Source organism: Lissotriton helveticus, chromosome 1_1, assembly GCF_964261635.1.
Source record: "Lissotriton helveticus chromosome 1_1, aLisHel1.1, whole genome shotgun sequence".
NCBI classification, from domain to species: Eukaryota; Metazoa; Chordata; class Amphibia; order Caudata; family Salamandridae; genus Lissotriton; species Lissotriton helveticus.
This window is the reverse complement of record NC_136057.1, coordinates 81,317,739-81,335,716: the sequence shown is the minus strand read 5'-3', so window position 1 is coordinate 81,335,716 and position 17,978 is coordinate 81,317,739. Positions and strand designations below refer to the sequence as shown.

The 17,978-nt window shown below is 46.2% G+C and overlaps 2 protein-coding genes across 2 annotated transcripts in view; both read right to left on the bottom strand.

The window, feature by feature from the left end:
- Positions 1–866, bottom strand: part of LOC144758731 (uncharacterized) — a 72,577-nt gene extending 71,711 nt beyond the window's left edge. The window contains 1 exon segment of the mRNA XM_078646446.1: positions 385–866. Within this exon segment, the coding sequence (XP_078502572.1) occupies positions 385–742 (358 nt within the window). The 5' untranslated portion in view covers positions 743–866.
- A 27-nt stretch (positions 867–893) lies between these two features.
- The window catches only part of LOC144758715 (uncharacterized), a 54,288-nt gene continuing 37,203 nt past the window's right edge, over positions 894–17,978 (bottom strand). The window contains exons 2-3 of the mRNA XM_078646445.1: positions 1,023–1,903; positions 894–933 (exon numbers count right to left, since the gene is read on the bottom strand). Of these exons, the coding sequence (XP_078502571.1) occupies positions 894–933; positions 1,023–1,873 (891 nt within the window). The 5' untranslated portion in view covers positions 1,874–1,903. The remainder of the gene's footprint in view (positions 934–1,022; positions 1,904–17,978) is intronic.

Below are 17,978 nucleotides of genomic sequence, written 5' to 3'. Positions count from 1 at the left end.
ATGAACACCACATCACTTGCATCCGACTATTACGTGCGATTCTGGCCAGTAAATCCTCACATGACTGGCGCTATTTTCAGTTCCTCAGCCTGGAATGGGGACGAACGACAAGAGCTACTGGCCTATTTGTCTCATGCAGAGTCCCATAACCAGGCCTGTTTCTGCACAGGAAGGATGCAGTCCTGTATGGAACCAGAGGAGGAGAATGCAGGGACACATCTACACCCTGTGTACTCATACTCTGGGGGTCAGTATGGCTCAGGGGGTTCCATCCAATCCCAAATGATCCCATTGGAGACTTTCTAAAATCTGCCCATACGCATTTTGAAGAGGTTACATGTGTTAGTATGAACTCAGAGAGTCCATTTATAGTAAAACACATACCTGGGGTAGTTTCGAACAGCAATAAATGTGATTTTGTATTTCCTCTCTCCATTGAGTCTTCATCTGCAGTATTTGTATCCAGTCCTAGGAATGATGGAGGCACACACTGACCCCGCTCATCAGGACAGAGCAGTTCTGCCTTGCAGTTCTGATGTTGATGCTGTGATTCAGGGTGCAGTGGTTCCACCGTGTAGTTCTGATCTGGTTTCTGTGCTTCAGGAAGCACTGACTCTAGCTCTCGGTCCTGTGCCGCAGTGTGCAGTGGTCCTAGCTTGTACTTCTGATCTGAACCGTGTGCATCAGTACAGGCCGTTTCTAGATTGTCATTTTGATCTGGTTCCTGTGCTTTAGGGCGCATAGATTCTAGCTCATAGTTCACGATTGGATCCGGCGCATAAGGAAGTTCCTGCTTCAAGCATAGGTGTTGCTGTATACACTGGGTTTGTTGTGACCCCAACTCATCAAAGGACAACAGCCCAGACTCTAAGTGTTCGTCTGATGACATCCCATCAGGTGACACGGGTTGTAGGCACTGGTTCTCCTGGGGATCTTGGAAATCAGAACACATCAATGCTTCCTCCAAAGGATCATCAGGTCTGTTCCCATCTGGTAGAGCGGGTTGTGTACAGTGGTTTTGCTGTGGTTCGTGTCCTTCAGGAAATAGTGGGTATGGGCAGAGGTTCTGTTTTTGGTCCCAGCTATTAGTAGACAATGGGGAGGGTTCTTGCTTCAGGGGCTCATCTGGCTCCCACTCTTCTGGGAACGCCGTCTGTACGCTCTGGTCTTGCTGTGGTGTCTGCCCATCAACAAATTCTGAGTGAAGACACAGCTTTGCCTCCAGTGATCTGCCTGGAGGATCTGTCTGAGGGCACCTGGATACAGTACAATCCTGCTGTATTCCCTTTCTACCTGGAAACTCAGGTTGCACCCACTGGTCCTGCTGTGGGTGATGTCGATCTGGAAACATTGGCTGTAGACAAAGGTTTGGCTCCTCTGGACGCACTTGAACATTAGTTGGTGAGGAGAGGGTACAGTCCTGCTTTGGTGCATGCCCATCAGAGAACACTGGCTGAAGACACAAGCTTGGTTCCCCTGGCCTGTCCAGTTGAGGTGTCGCAGGACACCGGCTAATAGCACAATCATTAATGCTCGCCGGACAGACCACCTCCACAGTCACTCCAGCATTATCTAGGGAACCTTGATCCTTTTCTATCCAGATTTTCTTAATCAGCGCAGCGACTTTAGAAGGTACGTCCTCCACAGTATTGATCAAGTTATCCAGTTTGGCTTCCAACTCCTCCAGCATGGATAGAAGGATAATGTGCGGCAGGTTCTCCGAAAGCGGTTCCAGCTCATTGTCCCTCTGAGTATGTTTTCGAGATCTTGAAGCTGAGACGTCATGAAGAGGATAAGATGAGACTGTGGCTCTTACGGATTCACGTGAACACTGCACTGTCACTTTCTTTCCTGGAGTCCGTCTTCTCCCCATTCCGGTAAATTGATGTTCAAGGCTCAATGTCTGCAGAGGAGAAGTAAAGAGAAAAGACAACACGTTATCACAGGACAGTTAGGTTAAAATACTCCTTCCTGTCTCACCAACCACAGTGTGATTAGAGAACATCGCTCATTTCTAAAACCAGAAAAAAATGAATCATTAAAATGTCACAATACCCGCAACATAGTTCATATATTATGAAAGGCACGGATTTGAAATGTTTCCAACACTATGTCTGTTCCTTGGTCTGCGCAAATTGTACACTGTTCTACCACAAAAATTGAACACTGTAACAGCCTTGCAGCAATCAAAGGTTTATAATACCCTGGCAGACAAGACTGCGCTATCATCCTCACTTGAACTGCACACCTCTCTTTTGCAGTATTCAGGTCAGTGACTGAAGCACGCGCCAACACACCAAAACTCTACAGGATCTACTAAACGCGTGTTATGTCATTGCATAAAGAGCATGTTCAACCTAGGGTTTCTTGGAACTGAACCAGAAATACATAAAAGAGGAGACAACCAATCAGCCCAGGGAAGAATCTAGTATAAATAGGTTTGCGGGTTGTCAGATTTCTGGGAAAACACTTGAAGTTAGATTCAAATGGATTTAGCCGGGAGAGAGATCCGGATGGAAGGAGCTTGTACCAAAGCTGCGTCTACCTGATCTGATCCTCTGTAATTTTGAAATAGAAAGTAAATTCAAGTGAGGCGATCTCTGGTTTTGTACGGGTGTATGCATTTCCACCTGGTTTGCAATGAAGTGAGGGGCTAGACCTCTCGACCCTTTAGGGCTGAGGCAGAGGGTCTTAGAGTGGATTTGTTATTTCAATATAGGTGTGGCGTGTGCCCACCTCTGAAGATGATGTAGTAAACAAGCTGCGTCGCTGTGAATTACTTGTAGTCTATGAATGGTGATACTGGGCATTCTTACATATACTCGGTTGGCATGATGAGATCTAGATAGGACTGCGGCCACCGCTATTGCTTTTCTTGCCTTACGTGGGAGGAGTGGGGTTATTCTCTTAAGTAGTTTCAGTATAAATCTGTATTTAGATCCTACTGCTCCAGCCTCCTGGTTCTTGCTAAGATTACTATTGATTAGCACTCAGAGGCTTTTAGCTGTGGGTGTAGGCTCCGGTAACAATCTCAGTTTTGTTGGAGAGTAAAGTTGGTTCCAAAGATTGGTCTTATTCTTTCAAATTATAATCTCAGTTTGGTCAATATCCAGTTTTATCTGATTCAACCTCATCAAGTAATCATCAAATTGCATCATATTTTGAGACTGGAGTGGTGAGGCTGACATTCCATTGATGAGAATTATCTGAGAGCTGGAGTAGTTATAAAGCCTGGAACCTTTTGAAGATAGTTCTCTGACCAATAGTTTTTGCAGATTAAGGGGCAGAGGTATTGGCCTATAATTCTTGGTTATATCCGGGACTTCTCCCTGCTCTTTCAGTAACATGACAATAGATGGAACCAACATTTAAAGATTGCAGTATTAAGACATAAGCAATTGGCTGGTACCATCATTAAGGAGCACAGTAAATCAATGACCAAACCGATCAAACCTCCCTTGATTATATACGAGGCTAAGGCAATAGGGTCTGCATTGTATGGGGCTGAGTTGTGGGGGCAAGAAAACCTCCAGGAGTTACAGACATCGGAGAATAACTTCCTTCGTAAACTGACAGGCACCCCACAGAGCAGTCCCCTTTTGCCTCTTAGATATGACCTTGGCAGGAAAGAAATCTCGGCAATGTGTAAACTTCGTCCGATATTATATTGGCGTAGAATCTGGACCACCCCTGAGTTGTCACATTATGCAGAAGGGTTTGCTGATGTTATCAAAGCGGACCGATTTAACAAAATTAGATGGTTTAAATCACTAAAATTAGCATTATGTGAACGAGGACTAAATGAACTATGGTCCGATCCAGCCGGGTCATCCTTCCCATCTAAGTTATTCATAAAAAATCTTTTCTGGGAACGGGTTGAAAACAGGAGTTTGCTTAGTACTAACAATGGGTCTATGACTACTGCTTTCCTTGAAGTTAAGCTGTTTCCTACGTATGAAATGTACTGGGATTGTATAACGAAACCCATGGACAGGAAACTGTTTTTCCAAATGAGGGCTGGTTCTCTACCTCTACGCAACTTAACATCAAAGTGGAGAGATGGAGGTCCAGCTACTTGCCTAGTATGTGGGGAAGGAAAGGAAACGCTAGGTCATTTCTTGTTCTCCTGTCATGTATATTCCGCCCCTAGATGTGTTTGGTTGGCTCCTATGTGTAGAAATCTGGGTACTAAAAGTAGTATGGTAGCCTTGCGTATTGTAAAATCTACCACCCAAACCTGGATTATAATAGCGACTGCAAAGTATTTGGGGTGGGCGTGGGTAATTAGGCAGAGAATGCTAGTAGGGTAACTACTCTCTGCTTAGTTGAACAGAGACTGCTAGATTATCTATTCTCTGTTCCGTCCCACGTGAGGTGTCTTCTCGGATGAATAATTTTATAAATTTTACTGACTTTTAATAGTGATACTGGACTGTTTTTTAACCTGATTTTTATCAAATGAACTTTGCACCTGTGATTGTATGAAGTATGCTGAAATGTAATTGTATTTTTCTTTTTTGTTCAATGTGCTTATGTTATATTCGATCTTTGTAATTTAATTGCATTTTATTATGTGTTTGTATGTCTGCTTTTATGAGTAATACTCGAATAAAGCACTTTTGAATTGAATTAAAAGTAACATGAGCTCTACAGCATTTTGAAACGCACTTGGAGCGACAGCTTGAGCTGCTGAATTGATGAAAACACTCTGCAGGGGACTGCTCAAGACCTGGCTTTTCGACTGAGACGCAGCACCCTCAGCCCCCAGATATCCTTGGGGTACACTTTATAAATGCTGATTGATTGTTTGATTGATTGATTGAATGATGGGGTAAGAGATTCCATGGCTGCTGGAGGGCAAGGGGCAGTTGGTGACCCGGATTTGACCTTGATCACAAATTCATGGAGCTTGTTTATTTCTTTAAACAAGGATAAGGAGAGTAGAGTTCTTTTCAGACTCAACTACTGCTGCTGTAATAGTTTATACTATCTTTAAAGAATGTTTTTGTTAAGTATTTAGATTGTCACAGAATGCCTTAATAGGAGTCAGGGAAGTTCTCATTTCATCTGGGGGAGACAAATCATTCAGGATATAAAAAAAGTATTTTTATTATTTGTCTATTAAGAGGACTTTGCATGGAACGGGGTTGCCTTTATATTCCACAAGCTCAATTTAAAATGTGATTTTGCTCTCTTCATCATCCCTCTCCCGCCAGTGTTGACGCAATGCAGGTTTCGCCTCCTTTAGCTCTGCCTTGTACCAGGGCACTGGTCTGGTGCGGTTTATAACACGCTGTTGGATTTGAGGGGTGTGGGTCACTAGCATGTCCGAGCCACAGAGTGGATTATTTTTCTTTGGAGAGAATGTCTTCAATTGATGGGAAGAGGGGGGAGGGGTTTGAAAGTGTTGATAACACTGGCTCTGTATTAATGTATCACCATCTGATTGGACCATATGCAAGGAAGGATGATTATATTCAGTCAATTCGAATTATACGCCCAGATCAGATCTTAGGGATTTCATTTTATGTGACCTGAGCATGTAATGTGTTGGTGTAAATTCAACATCATTATTCAGCAAATTCATTATCTTTAGGGACCGAGTTGTCGTCATCAACTCGAAACTTGAGAAAGGAAAGCAGATCTACCCCATCAGTTTGAGTAATTTGTTTCACAGATGTGTGGATCCACTGGAGAATAATTGCTGCTATCTCACTCCTTCCTCTGAGCGTGTTCTCTTTTTGTCATCTTCAGGTATGGCTTCTGGAGATCTGGAGTAGATTACTCTGACAACCAGGTTTCAGTTAAGAACAGGATATCCGGCTTAGAAGATTCTAATAAATTTAGTATTTCCACCTCATCTTTGCCTAGGGAGGGTGGGTTTAGTAAAGCCACTTTTAACGACTCCTCAATCTGAGGATGTAGAAGAGGTTTATTGTTTGTTGGTCGGAAATGAGGGCTGTTTAGTACTAGATTACTCTATGTGTGGCTGGCATACACAACATTTGCCTCTAAAAACGAGACAAACATGGGGGAGATTCTAAAATCTGTGTAACTGAAAGACTTTAGATCTTATGCAGAATATGAGAAATATTGAGTATACTACCTGACTCCTGGTCCCAGCGGATGCGGCCAGGTGTGCCTGGGAGCAGACAGGCTTGTCTTTGGCAAAATGCTTGCAACACACACGCCAAATGTTTGCAACAAACACGCACACAAAACAAATTGCTCTTTAAAAAGTCCATTCAATTGTGTACTCACAGATGTGACACAAACTCCAACTCTCACTTGTACAGCCTCACACCTCATTTATAAATGGATTAATGTAACAAATCAGATATCTCTTAACCACATCTTCAATGCTGCACAATTACACAGGCATTGTGCTCTGCAGTGCACACACACGTGAAACACAATTCATCCCCAGGCACAAAGACCTACACACTGGAAATAAGTAATCAGACGGATCAGTCGCTTACATGCTCATATATAATGTATCCACCCAAGACGACCAATCACAAACAAACACATACACACTGTCTCGCACACACAAATCCCTTCCATACATTTTGTAGTGAAAGGTTAGGCTTCGTCCGAGCCATTCACGGGGATCAACTACTCGGAGATACCTACACACAGGGTGGGCACAGATCTGCACAATCACATGTAACACCTCAAAATGCTCTAACACCTTTCTCAATTAAAGCTTCAGCAAGTGGGATTACATAGCTGGTGAACAAATGGGGCGGGATTGAGGACCCACGAGTCACTCTGAAATTGCATGCAATGTGTTGGACGAAAAGTTGCCCAATCTAGCGATACATGTTCAGCCTGTAAAGAACGATATGAACCTCTTTAGGGCCTAGCACCCGATGCCCAAAGCCTCAACATGGTTCACCAAGTTGGAGTACGCAACTGTGCGAAGACAGCAGAGAGATCTAATGAGATCAAAGCGTTGGCTCCGGCTCCCATTTCAGCACATCCATAATCGGTAGAGGCACTGTCTCTGTATTGTGTGATGGCCAAAATCATGCTCTAGTATCCTTGGGAAAGTGGTTTTGCTACAAACTTTTACACCAGCTAAGAGCAAAAGAAAGTAACAATATCGGCAATAACTTTTTTTAAACCAAGGAATCTGCTCCTGGCTTCCAGACAAGGGATTCGCTGTGGTGTCTTTAAGAGCAGCAGGAACCATACCATTAACAACTAAGTGGGGAGTAATGGCAGAGGCACTGGACCAACTTAGAGATTCAGTTGTTTGAAATTTGTTACTGGACTGACGTTGTTCAGCTAGCCAGATCTAGTCACCTCAAAAGAAAGTTGCAGAAGTCTCAGGGTATAAAGTGGAGAACTCCCTGTGTCAAATAATACTAGGTGCTGAAGTGGTCTCTACCAGGGGGGAAGCTATGTAAATCAATCTCCTCCATTAAGGTTTTAATTTTGTTGTGTCACACAGTTGGTGAAACAGTATGAGAGTGAATTATAAATTGAACGTTTCTGTGAAGCTGACATACAAAGGGACACGGATGAGTTGGATGACAAGATGAAGTCATTGTAGGAGGCGACAAACAGATTCTCTGAGCTAGAGCAATAACCCCGCCACATAACTTAGTTGGGGAAAATAAATATAATATTTCAGTAAAGGAGGAGGACTTGAGTGAAGTCCTGAAGGAATAATATCAGGATCGAGGAGTATATATGCGCGAAGAAGGGGTAGACAAGTAAACATGTTGGAGAAATCTTGCATACAGACTAGAGATGAAAAGTCCTGAGAATAACCAAGCTATGACACTATGAACGGCTGAAGACAACTGCTTATCATCATGGGGAAAGGACCTTTCAACGAACCCTAATAGAAAGACCTGAGATTTCTTAGCTATTGGGCAGAGAGGTGTCTATCCTATTAAGGACACAGATGTAAAAATTACGCATTTCTCTCTTCGTATTATCCAATGAGTCCCATGCTCAGAAAAAGACAGCCCCTGCTTTCCACGTAAAACAGGCACAAGGCGAAGCACTTCCTCTTTATTTGTGCAAAATCCCCTCTCCTTTGTCATTCCTCCACTGGTAATAATGTTTCTGGTCAGAGCTTGAAAGGAAAACCCCTTGTGAGTCACGTCATTTGTTGAACCTGTGCCACCGTGGAATCGTCCACATTGCTCAAAGTATTTCTTACAATCATCAAAAGAATTGGAGCAGGTTTGTAAAGATCGCTCAATACTAAAGAAAGGTACCTATCCTCAATGAGCTTCCATTCACCTTCTTGAGTGGGTGCAGTATTAGTTGTACGTAGGGTGGGAAAATCCTCGCCTCCATGATGATATTAATAGAGTTTAATTTTATTTCATGACAGCTCTGAAATATGGTTATGTTATGCTACCACAACTTGTAAAGCGCAACAGCTGCCCCAGCGAAGGGGCGTCCCGGCACTGACAGCAGAGCAACTGACATGTAAGGGTGGAACTGAGGGAAGGAGTGTGGTGCAGGGAAAAGGTGAGTTTTAATGGCCTTCCTGAATCTAGATAGTTGTTAAGGCAACGGATGTGAGCTGGAAGTGCATTCGAGAGGAGGGCCGCTCTGCTGCGAAAAGAGCGGCCTCCAGCGCAGACTCTCTGTTCGGGGGACCACTACCAGGTGTTGACTCTGTGAGCGAAGATGGCGTGAGGAAACATAAGGCAAGAGGAGGCTGGCCAAGATGTTAAGGAACGACAGTCTCAAGGCTTTGAAGGCGATGCATAAAGCCTTGAATTCAAATCGCCTGGCTTCAGGCAACCAGTGAAGGCGCAGGATGGTGTTGGAAACCGGGCAGGACCTGCGCAGACCTAGCAGGGTCCCTGCTGCGTTCTGTGCCCTTTATAGCCTCAGAATTTCAGCCTTATTGGACCCTACATACAGAGAGCAGGCATAGTCCAGGCTTGACATTACAGACGCCTGAATGATGATCTGTCGTGTGGGTGCATCGAAGAAACCCAATAGGGGTCGAAGCCCCCGAAGTAATCCAAAGTAGGGTCCTGCCACTTTTTTGGTTTGGGCTCGGAAGTTGAGAGATGAGTCTATCCACAACCCTAGATTTTTCACAACCTGCTTGGCGGGCAGGGGGCACTACCAAGGCTTGCAGGCCACCAGCGTACACTTCACTGACCATGGCCTTGCCCACCAGCAGCACCTCTGACTTGCTGGCATTCAGCTGGAGACAGTTGGTGGCCATCCATTCAGCAACTGCTGCTAGGTCACCCTGAAACTTGAGGGCGTCCCGCTCAGTGTTATTCGAGTGCGCCATCACCAACTGTGTATCATCGGCATAGGAGACCATGGTCAGTCCTCTGCTCTTAGCTACTGCGGCCAGGAGTTGGACGTAAAGATTGAATATCAGGGGGCTGAGGAGGAACCCGGTCGCACAAACAACCTCGCATGAAGAAAAGAGGCAAGCCACTCCAGAGCCGGACCAGTGATTCCTGCCTCCTCCAGGCGGCACAGCAGTATGGCATGGGACACAGTGTCAAACGTGGCGCTCCGATCCAGCAGGATCAGCGCCGATGTTTTACCGGCATCCAGTGCGGACCAGAGATGCTCTGTCACAGCCAGCAGAGGAGACTTCTTGATGTGACCTGGTCGGAGGCTGTTCTGGGAGGGGTCCAGCATGTTATTCCTGGTCAGAAAGTGAGATAGGAGGGAGTTAACATAGGCCTCAGTGATCTTTGTCGCCCAGCGGAGCAAGGAAATAGGACGATAGTTCTCTTGCTTGGCATGGTCGAGGGAAGGTTTTTTAAGCAGGGGTATCACTTTGGCCTGTTTCCATGCCCTGGGAACGGTGGCCGTGGCAAGTGATCCCTTTATCACCTGACCCATGGAGGATAAGATAGCAGGAACCACTTTCCTGAATTGGTCTGGTATGAGCGGGTCTGCTGGAAATCCAGACTTGACTTTATGACACAGTGTTCGCAGCTGGTCGGCAGGGATAGGCGGAAGTATGTCTAAAGTATTCGCCTTTTGAGGGCCCCTTGCCGCTTGCTCGCTACTATGTGTTGTTGGGAAGGACCTACAGATGTTATCCACCTTCCTAACGAAGAAGGTGGCAAGGTCCTCACACTGCTCATTGGACTTTGATGGTTGGCTCAGCGGCAGTCCGCTGGGATTGAAGGCTAGAGAGTATTGAGAACACGCTCTTTGCAGATTTTATTGCTGTAAAATGCCGCTCAGGCCAACTGAATTGCCATGTGGTACCTCTTAATCGCCGCCCGGTAAAAGCCCTTCGTGGCGGGATTGAAATCCCTTCTCCATATACGCTCCAGCCGCTTACAGCCTTTGTACCATGGTCTAGTTTTAGATTTGCGGTTAATAGACCATTTCTCAGGGATTAGGCTGTCTAACGGAAACCTGATCCAGTCGGAGAATACCCTGTATGCCTTGTTGGCGTCAACCAGCAGCCTCGGGCAGGTAACCGAGAGGCATGCGTCGAATTGTTCCCAGTTCAATTTGTACCATGGACGTTTGAGGGAGACCGAACGATCCGTACTACGTACCGGGGTTATACCCTGGAGTGACATACGGATTAGGTAGTGGTCTGACCATCCCATGGGGATGGGCGGGTGCACTGTAAGTGAGGGTATGTTCGTGAAGACTGGGTCTAACAGGTGGCCGGCAATGTGCGTCGGACCCGATACCAATTGCACAAGCTGACAAGCCGCGAGATCGGCTACAAAGGTAGCTATGTCTGTGTCATCATAATTATCCAGATGGAGGTTCAAATCCCCAGAGACTGTAAAGTTAGCGGCGTTAACTGCTAATACGGTGACCGTCTCCATGAGGGCAGTCCTAAAGTCAGTGGATGGCCCTGGGGGCCGGTATACCAGGAGCCCCAACATCATGTAGTTGGGGCTCAGTGAGATCTTAAAGTGTGCACATTCGCATCCGGCGACGACCTGTTTTACAAAAGTACACGTGTAGCAAGATTTAAAAATGATCGCAATGCCTCCACCTCTGGACTCCCTATTTAAAGTAAGGATGCAGTAGCCAGAAGGAAGCGCAAGGCCTGGCTCGGCTATCATGGCATCAGAGAGCCACGTCTCGGTAAGGAAGAGCACATCAGGGGAGGTGTCCTCTAATATGTCATGGATATCAGCGAAGTGTTTGGATAAGGAGTGACAGTTCAGATTGAGGATTCTAAGATGCTTACTGGGATGGGAGAGGTAGCATCAGCATGGGATGGGGCTAGTACAGTAATGATGCCGCATTGTATACAGCAGAAAAGGCCCTCAATGGTGTCCCCATTGGACTGTCTACAATTGCTCACTGAGTTCCTGATTTTTAGGTAATTCCGAGAATAGAAGAGCCTATCTCTAGTGGGGGAGGCAGCATGCCTGGCGTCTGGCAACTAACTGGCGTGGACGGGCGCAGACGGCCTTGCCTTTGGTGCACCCGCTGTGCGCTTCCGCACCATCGGCCCCTTTTCACTGGGCTGGTGCCGAGTTTTGAGCAACTAGATCGTCTCCTCACCCAAAATGGCAGAGGATCGCGGCACACCTGAAGTGGGTATCCGCCACTCTCAACTCCCTCCACACAAACAGCCCGCTAATGGCTGGTGGTGGACCGGGGAGGGATTGGTGGATTTCAAGTCTCAGATACGGTGAGTGCAGATAGGGAGAAAGCAGCGAGTAATTTGTGCAATTTGCCTAAGTTTTTAAAAGACAGATTGTTAGAAATGGGGTCTCTAGTTGGCAGTGGCTGGCCACAGTCCAAGTAGGGACCCTTCTTCCTAAGTCAGAGTAAGAGGGCTACACCCTTTAATAACCCCTGCTCAACCCTGTGGTAACGTAGCACGAGCAGCTAGGCTTATCTCAGAGGCAGTGTGTAAAGCATTTATGATCATACACAGTAACACAGTGAAGGGCACTACAAAGGGACACCACACAAGTAGTTATAAAAAATAAGTATCTTTATATATAGACTTAACACAAGACCAATAACGGTAAAAAGCCACAATACTGAAAAATGGGGGTACTCTTGGAAAGCTGGAAAAAGAGTTCAAAGTGTTCAAATAGGGGTTCAGTTCAAAGCAGGGGTCTCTGCGACCCTTTTACTTACAAAGTACCTGGATTTCATAGCAAAACAAGCAAAATGTCGCAAACAAGCTGTAGCGATGATTTTCCCCACGCTTGGCCAGCAATGTGTTGAATCCTTGCCACAAGGGAGGATGATGCGCCGGTCTGCGGGTGTGTGCGGGACCAAGCGACAGACTTCTTCACGCTAGGCCAGCGATGCGTTGAATCCTCGCCGCAAGGGAGGATGATGCGCTGATCCTGTTGTGTGTGTCTTGTTACGATGAAAGAAAACGGCGCCCCGCGAGGGAGCGACGATCCGGGTGCGATGCAAGGAAAATGGCGGACGTACGGCGCCCGCTCTGCGATGTCGTGATGCGATGACCTCGGTGCGATGATCCGGGGTTAGTGAGCCTTCGAAAAGCCCGCAAATGTGCGATGCGATGATCTCTGTGGTTAGCGAGCACTTTGTGGCTCGCAAGCGTGCGATGCGATTATCATTGGCTTGCGAGCGCTCGGCGGCAGCAGCGAGATAAATTCTCTTACGCTCTTCAGCTGCGGCGGCTCGCAAACGGGCTTTAGCGACAATTTCAGCACTCTCTTCTCTGTAGTAGAACTAGAGGCCCTGGAACTCACAGGGGCTTCACCTGCAGATAGAAATCCTCGCTGGAAGGAATCAGGAGGCTGGTGGGGGAGTCAGATGGGCCTGCGACTTCAGCAGGAGGCTAGCTCTCTTCTAGCCCTTGGGTGATTGCTTAGTAAAATAAAAGTATCTCAAAAGTCCTTTTCCCTCTTTTTCCAAGTCCAAGGGGAACTACTGCAGGCCAATCCAAGAAACAGCACACAAGCACAAGGACAGTCCTCTCCTGCAGATTCCTTCAGTAACACGAACAGAGGTTCCTCTTGACATCCAGGAGCAATACCAAAATCAGGGGTTTGGGCACAGATATTTATACCCCAAAGTCTTTTTTCTCAAAAGTCTCTAGTCGCTGAACCCAGCCAGAACCAATTCTTCTCAGACCTGGAGCAATGTGTTTACCAGGCTGCATCCTTCCTTTCAGGAAGAGGGGGGTCTGCCATCAGACGCACAGTAGAAGGTGGAGCCAGCATTCACCTTGCCAGGCACAGCCCTATTCAGGTCAAGGAGCTACCCCTCCCCAGTACTCAATGCAGATTTCTCTATTCAACCCAGGTCTGACTCAGCCTGCCTTGCTCCTCTAAACTCAGACAGTCAATACACATAACAGCAGAGCACACTGGAAGGTTTAGGCAAGAAAATACCTACTTTCTAAAAGTGGTATTTTCAAACACAGAATATTAAAACCAACTTTGCTAAAAGATGTGTTGGAAATGGTATTCCCAGTTGGATGGAGTTTGCACCGAAGCCAAGCAGGAACCCCCACTCCCAAGGAAAGGGGGGAGGTACCCTCCCGAAATAACCCCTGCTCACCCTTATGGTAACGTAGCACGAGCAGACAGGCTTACTTGAGAGGCAGTGTGTAAAGCATTTACGACCACATACAGTAATACAAGAGACCCACTACGATGGACACTATAAAGGTTTTATGTAAAAATATCTGTTTCTTTATATAACTTTATCACAAGACGAATCACGTTAACGTCAATCCACAATATTAAAAAGGGGTTTGAGTCATATAAATGTCGTATACTTGTAAAGCGCACAGCTGCCCCAGCAAAGGGGCGTCCCGGCGCTGTATACCGCTGGGGAACCCGTCCTGGCTTTCCCTGTGGGATGGTCCCTACTGGGAATCCCCAAGGTGGAGCCAGGCATCCCCGGCGTTGATGGGGCCGTTGTGGAGATTAGGCAAGCTAAATGCCCAGAGTTGCCGAGTGGGACCCCAGGTTAGAGTAAGCACCGAGGTGAGAATTGTCGAGTCCGCTGACCCTGGTCCACGACCCTGCCGTGTCGGGAATTGAACCCTGGTCCCGGGCCGACTTCTGCTCCCGGGTCTGCCGCCTCTAACCAGTGAGCCACATTATATATATATATATATATATATATATATATATATATATATATATATATATATATATATATATATATATATATATATATATATATATATATATATATATATATATATATATATATATATATATATATATATATATATATATATATATATATATATATATATATTTTCCCAACAGTTCTCCGAGCAAAGGAGCAATACACCCTACAGGGCGGCCTCAGAACATCAGGCACGGAGCAGCCTGACCATTTCACATCCAACGAAGCACCACATGAGGCCCAATACCGGATTGAAAGGCATTTATTGACAAGCTCAGCAGCGCAAAATGTCTCCTTTCGTTACGCGTTTCGGCGTCAGCCTTGCTCACAGGGTAAGAGTGTCATTTGCAAAGTGCTTAGAGCGCGCTTTTAAAATATTCAAAGTCACGTGACAAGCATAAAAATACAAGTCCCATGATGCATTGCACTGGTAGTCAAAAATCACATCACATCTTAATAGATCGTTTTTTCATTTTGTTCTTCAAGTGTCCATTTATATTCAGTGCAAGTTTCAATAATAGTGGGATAATAACTCACATTGTCACGTTAGTATTTGTAAGTTTGCATGGTGCTTACAATCCTTGATTGCTTGAAAAAATGCCTCCGCTCTGGCACGATCAGAGTGAGAGAGTCCCCCTCTCTCTGAATCCCTTCCTGCAGCCGCCGTGTTTGAGCAGAATAGCTTTCATTAATAAGGGTCACGGTGGTGAGTGGGTCTTGCTCCAGATTAAACATTTTCCCAACAGTTCTCCGAGCAAAGGAGCAATACACCCTACAGGGCGGCCTCAGAACATCAGGCACGGAGCAGCCTGACCATTTCACATCCAACGAAGCACCACATGAGGCCCAATACCGGATTGAAAGGCATTTATTGACAAGCTCAGCAGCGCAAAATGTCTCCTTTCCTTACGCGTTTCGGCGTCAGCCTTGCTCACAGGGTAAGAGTGTCATTTGCAAAGTGCTTAGAGCGCGCTTTTAAAATATTCAAAGTCACGTGACAAGCATAAAAATACAAGTCCCATGATGCATTGCACTGGTAGTCAAAAATCACATCACATCTTAATAGATCGTTTTTTCATTTTGTTCTTCAAGTGTCCATTTATATTCAGTGCAAGTTTCAATAATAGTGGGATAATAACTCACATTGTCACGTTAGTATTTGTAAGTTTGCATGGTGCTTACAATCCTTGATTGCTTGAAAAAATGCCTCCGCTCCGGCACGATCAGAGTGAGAGAGTCCCCCTCTCTCTGAATCCCTTCCTGCAGCCGCCGTGTTTGAGCAGAATAGCTTTCCTTAATAAGGGTCACGGTGGCGAGTGGGTCTTGCTCCAGATTAAACATTTTCCCAACAGTTCTCCGAGCAAAGGAGCAATACACCCTACAGGGCGGCCTCAGAACATCAGGCACGGAGCAGCCTGACCATTTCACATCCAACGAAGCACCACATGAGGCCCAATACCGGATTGAAAGGCATTTATTGACAAGCTCAGCAGCGCAAAATGTCTCCTTTCCTTACGCGTTTCGGCGTCAGCCTTGCTCACAGGGTAAGAGTGTCATTTGCAAAGTGCTTAGAGCGCGCTTTTAAAATATTCAAAGTCACGTGACAAGCATAAAAATACAAGTCCCATGATGCATTGCACTGGTAGTCAAAAATCACATCACATCTTAATAGATCGTTTTTTCATTTTGTTCTTCAAGTGTCCATTTATATTCAGTGCAAGTTTCAATAATAGTGGGATAATAACTCACATTGTCACGTTAGTATTTGTAAGTTTGCATGGTGCTTACAATCCTTGATTGCTTGAAAAAATGCCTCCGCTCCGGCACGATCAGAGTGAGAGAGTCCCCCTCTCTCTGAATCCCTTCCTGCAGCCGCCGTGTTTGAGCAGAATAGCTTTCCTTAATAAGGGTCACGGTGGCGAGTGGGTCTTGCTCCAGATTAAACATTTTCCCAACAGTTCTCCGAGCAAAGGAGCAATACACCCTACAGGGCGGCCTCAGAACATCAGGCACGGAGCAGCCTGACCATTTCACATCCAACGAAGCACCACATGAGGCCCAATACCGGATTGAAAGGCATTTATTGACAAGCTCAGCAGCGCAAAATGTCTCCTTTCCTTACGCGTTTCGGCGTCAGCCTTGCTCACAGGGTAAGAGTGTCATTTGCAAAGTGCTTAGAGCGCGCTTTTAAAATATTCAAAGTCACGTGACAAGCATAAAAATACAAGTCCCATGATGCATTGCACTGGTAGTCAAAAATCACATCACATCTTAATAGATCGTTTTTTCATTTTGTTCTTCAAGTGTCCATTTATATTCAGTGCAAGTTTCAATAATAGTGGGATAATAACTCACATTGTCACGTTAGTATTTGTAAGTTTGCATGGTGCTTACAATCCTTGATTGCTTGAAAAAATGCCTCCGCTCCGGCACGATCAGAGTGAGAGAGTCCCCCTCTCTCTGAATCCCTTCCTGCAGCCGCCGTGTTTGAGCAGAATAGCTTTCCTTAATAAGGGTCACGGTGGCGAGTGGGTCTTGCTCCAGATTAAACATTTTCCCAACAGTTCTCCGAGCAAAGGAGCAATACACCCTACAGGGCGGCCTCAGAACATCAGGCACGGAGCAGCCTGACCATTTCACATCCAACGAAGCACCACATGAGGCCCAATACCGGATTGAAAGGCATTTATTGACAAGCTCAGCAGCGCAAAATGTCTCCTTTCCTTACGCGTTTCGGCGTCAGCCTTGCTCACAGGGTAAGAGTGTCATTTGCAAAGTGCTTAGAGCGCGCTTTTAAAATATTCAAAGTCACGTGACAAGCATAAAAATACAAGTCCCATGATGCATTGCACTGGTAGTCAAAAATCACATCACATCTTAATAGATCGTTTTTTCATTTTGTTCTTCAAGTGTCCATTTATATTCAGTGCAAGTTTCAATAATAGTGGGATAATAACTCACATTGTCACGTTAGTATTTGTAAGTTTGCATGGTGCTTACAATCCTTGATTGCTTGAAAAAATGCCTCCGCTCCGGCACGATCAGAGTGAGAGAGTCCCCCTCTCTCTGAATCCCTTCCTGCAGCCGCCGTGTTTGAGCAGAATAGCTTTCCTTAATAAGGGTCACGGTGGCGAGTGGGTCTTGCTCCAGATTAAACATTTTCCCAACAGTTCTCCGAGCAAAGGAGCAATACACCCTACAGGGCGGCCTCAGAACATCAGGCACGGAGCAGCCTGACCATTTCACATCCAACGAAGCACCAAAAAAATGCCTAGGTTGGTTTAGTTCAGGTCAGGGTAGGGTAAGTCTTTAAGCAGCGCCACTTGTACTCACAGTGTCTCAAGATAACTGGGAAATAACGGAGAACCAGGCCCCTTCAGCTGGGGTGACGTTGAACAAATGACCAGGTCCCTTCACCTGGGGTGACGTTGAACAAATGACCAGGCCCCTTCAGCTGGTGCGACGTTGAACAAATGACCAGGCCCCCTCAGCTGGGGCGATGTTGAACCAAAGACCAGGTTCCTTCAGCGGGGGAGACGTTGAACAAATGACCAGGCCCCTTCAGCTGGGGCAGCGTTGAACAAAAGGCCAAGCCCCTTCAGCTGGGGCGACATTGAACAAATGGCCAGGCCCCTTCAGCTGGGGCGACGTTGAAAGGCAAGGCTGCATACAACTTGTGCGGGTGGGCAGTACGAGGCGTACCGGCCGATCGGGTTAAATACGATGTGCACTGGCTGGGGAGGGTAGACAGTACGAGGTGAACTCAATGCTGTTTGAAAGCTGCAGTACGAAGTGCACCGCCTGCCGCGTGCGACGAGTACGAGGCGTACTCGATGCTTTTGGTGACGTGCAGGACAAAGCGCACCGGCTGGGGAGTGTAGACAGTATGAGGCGTACTCAATGCTGTT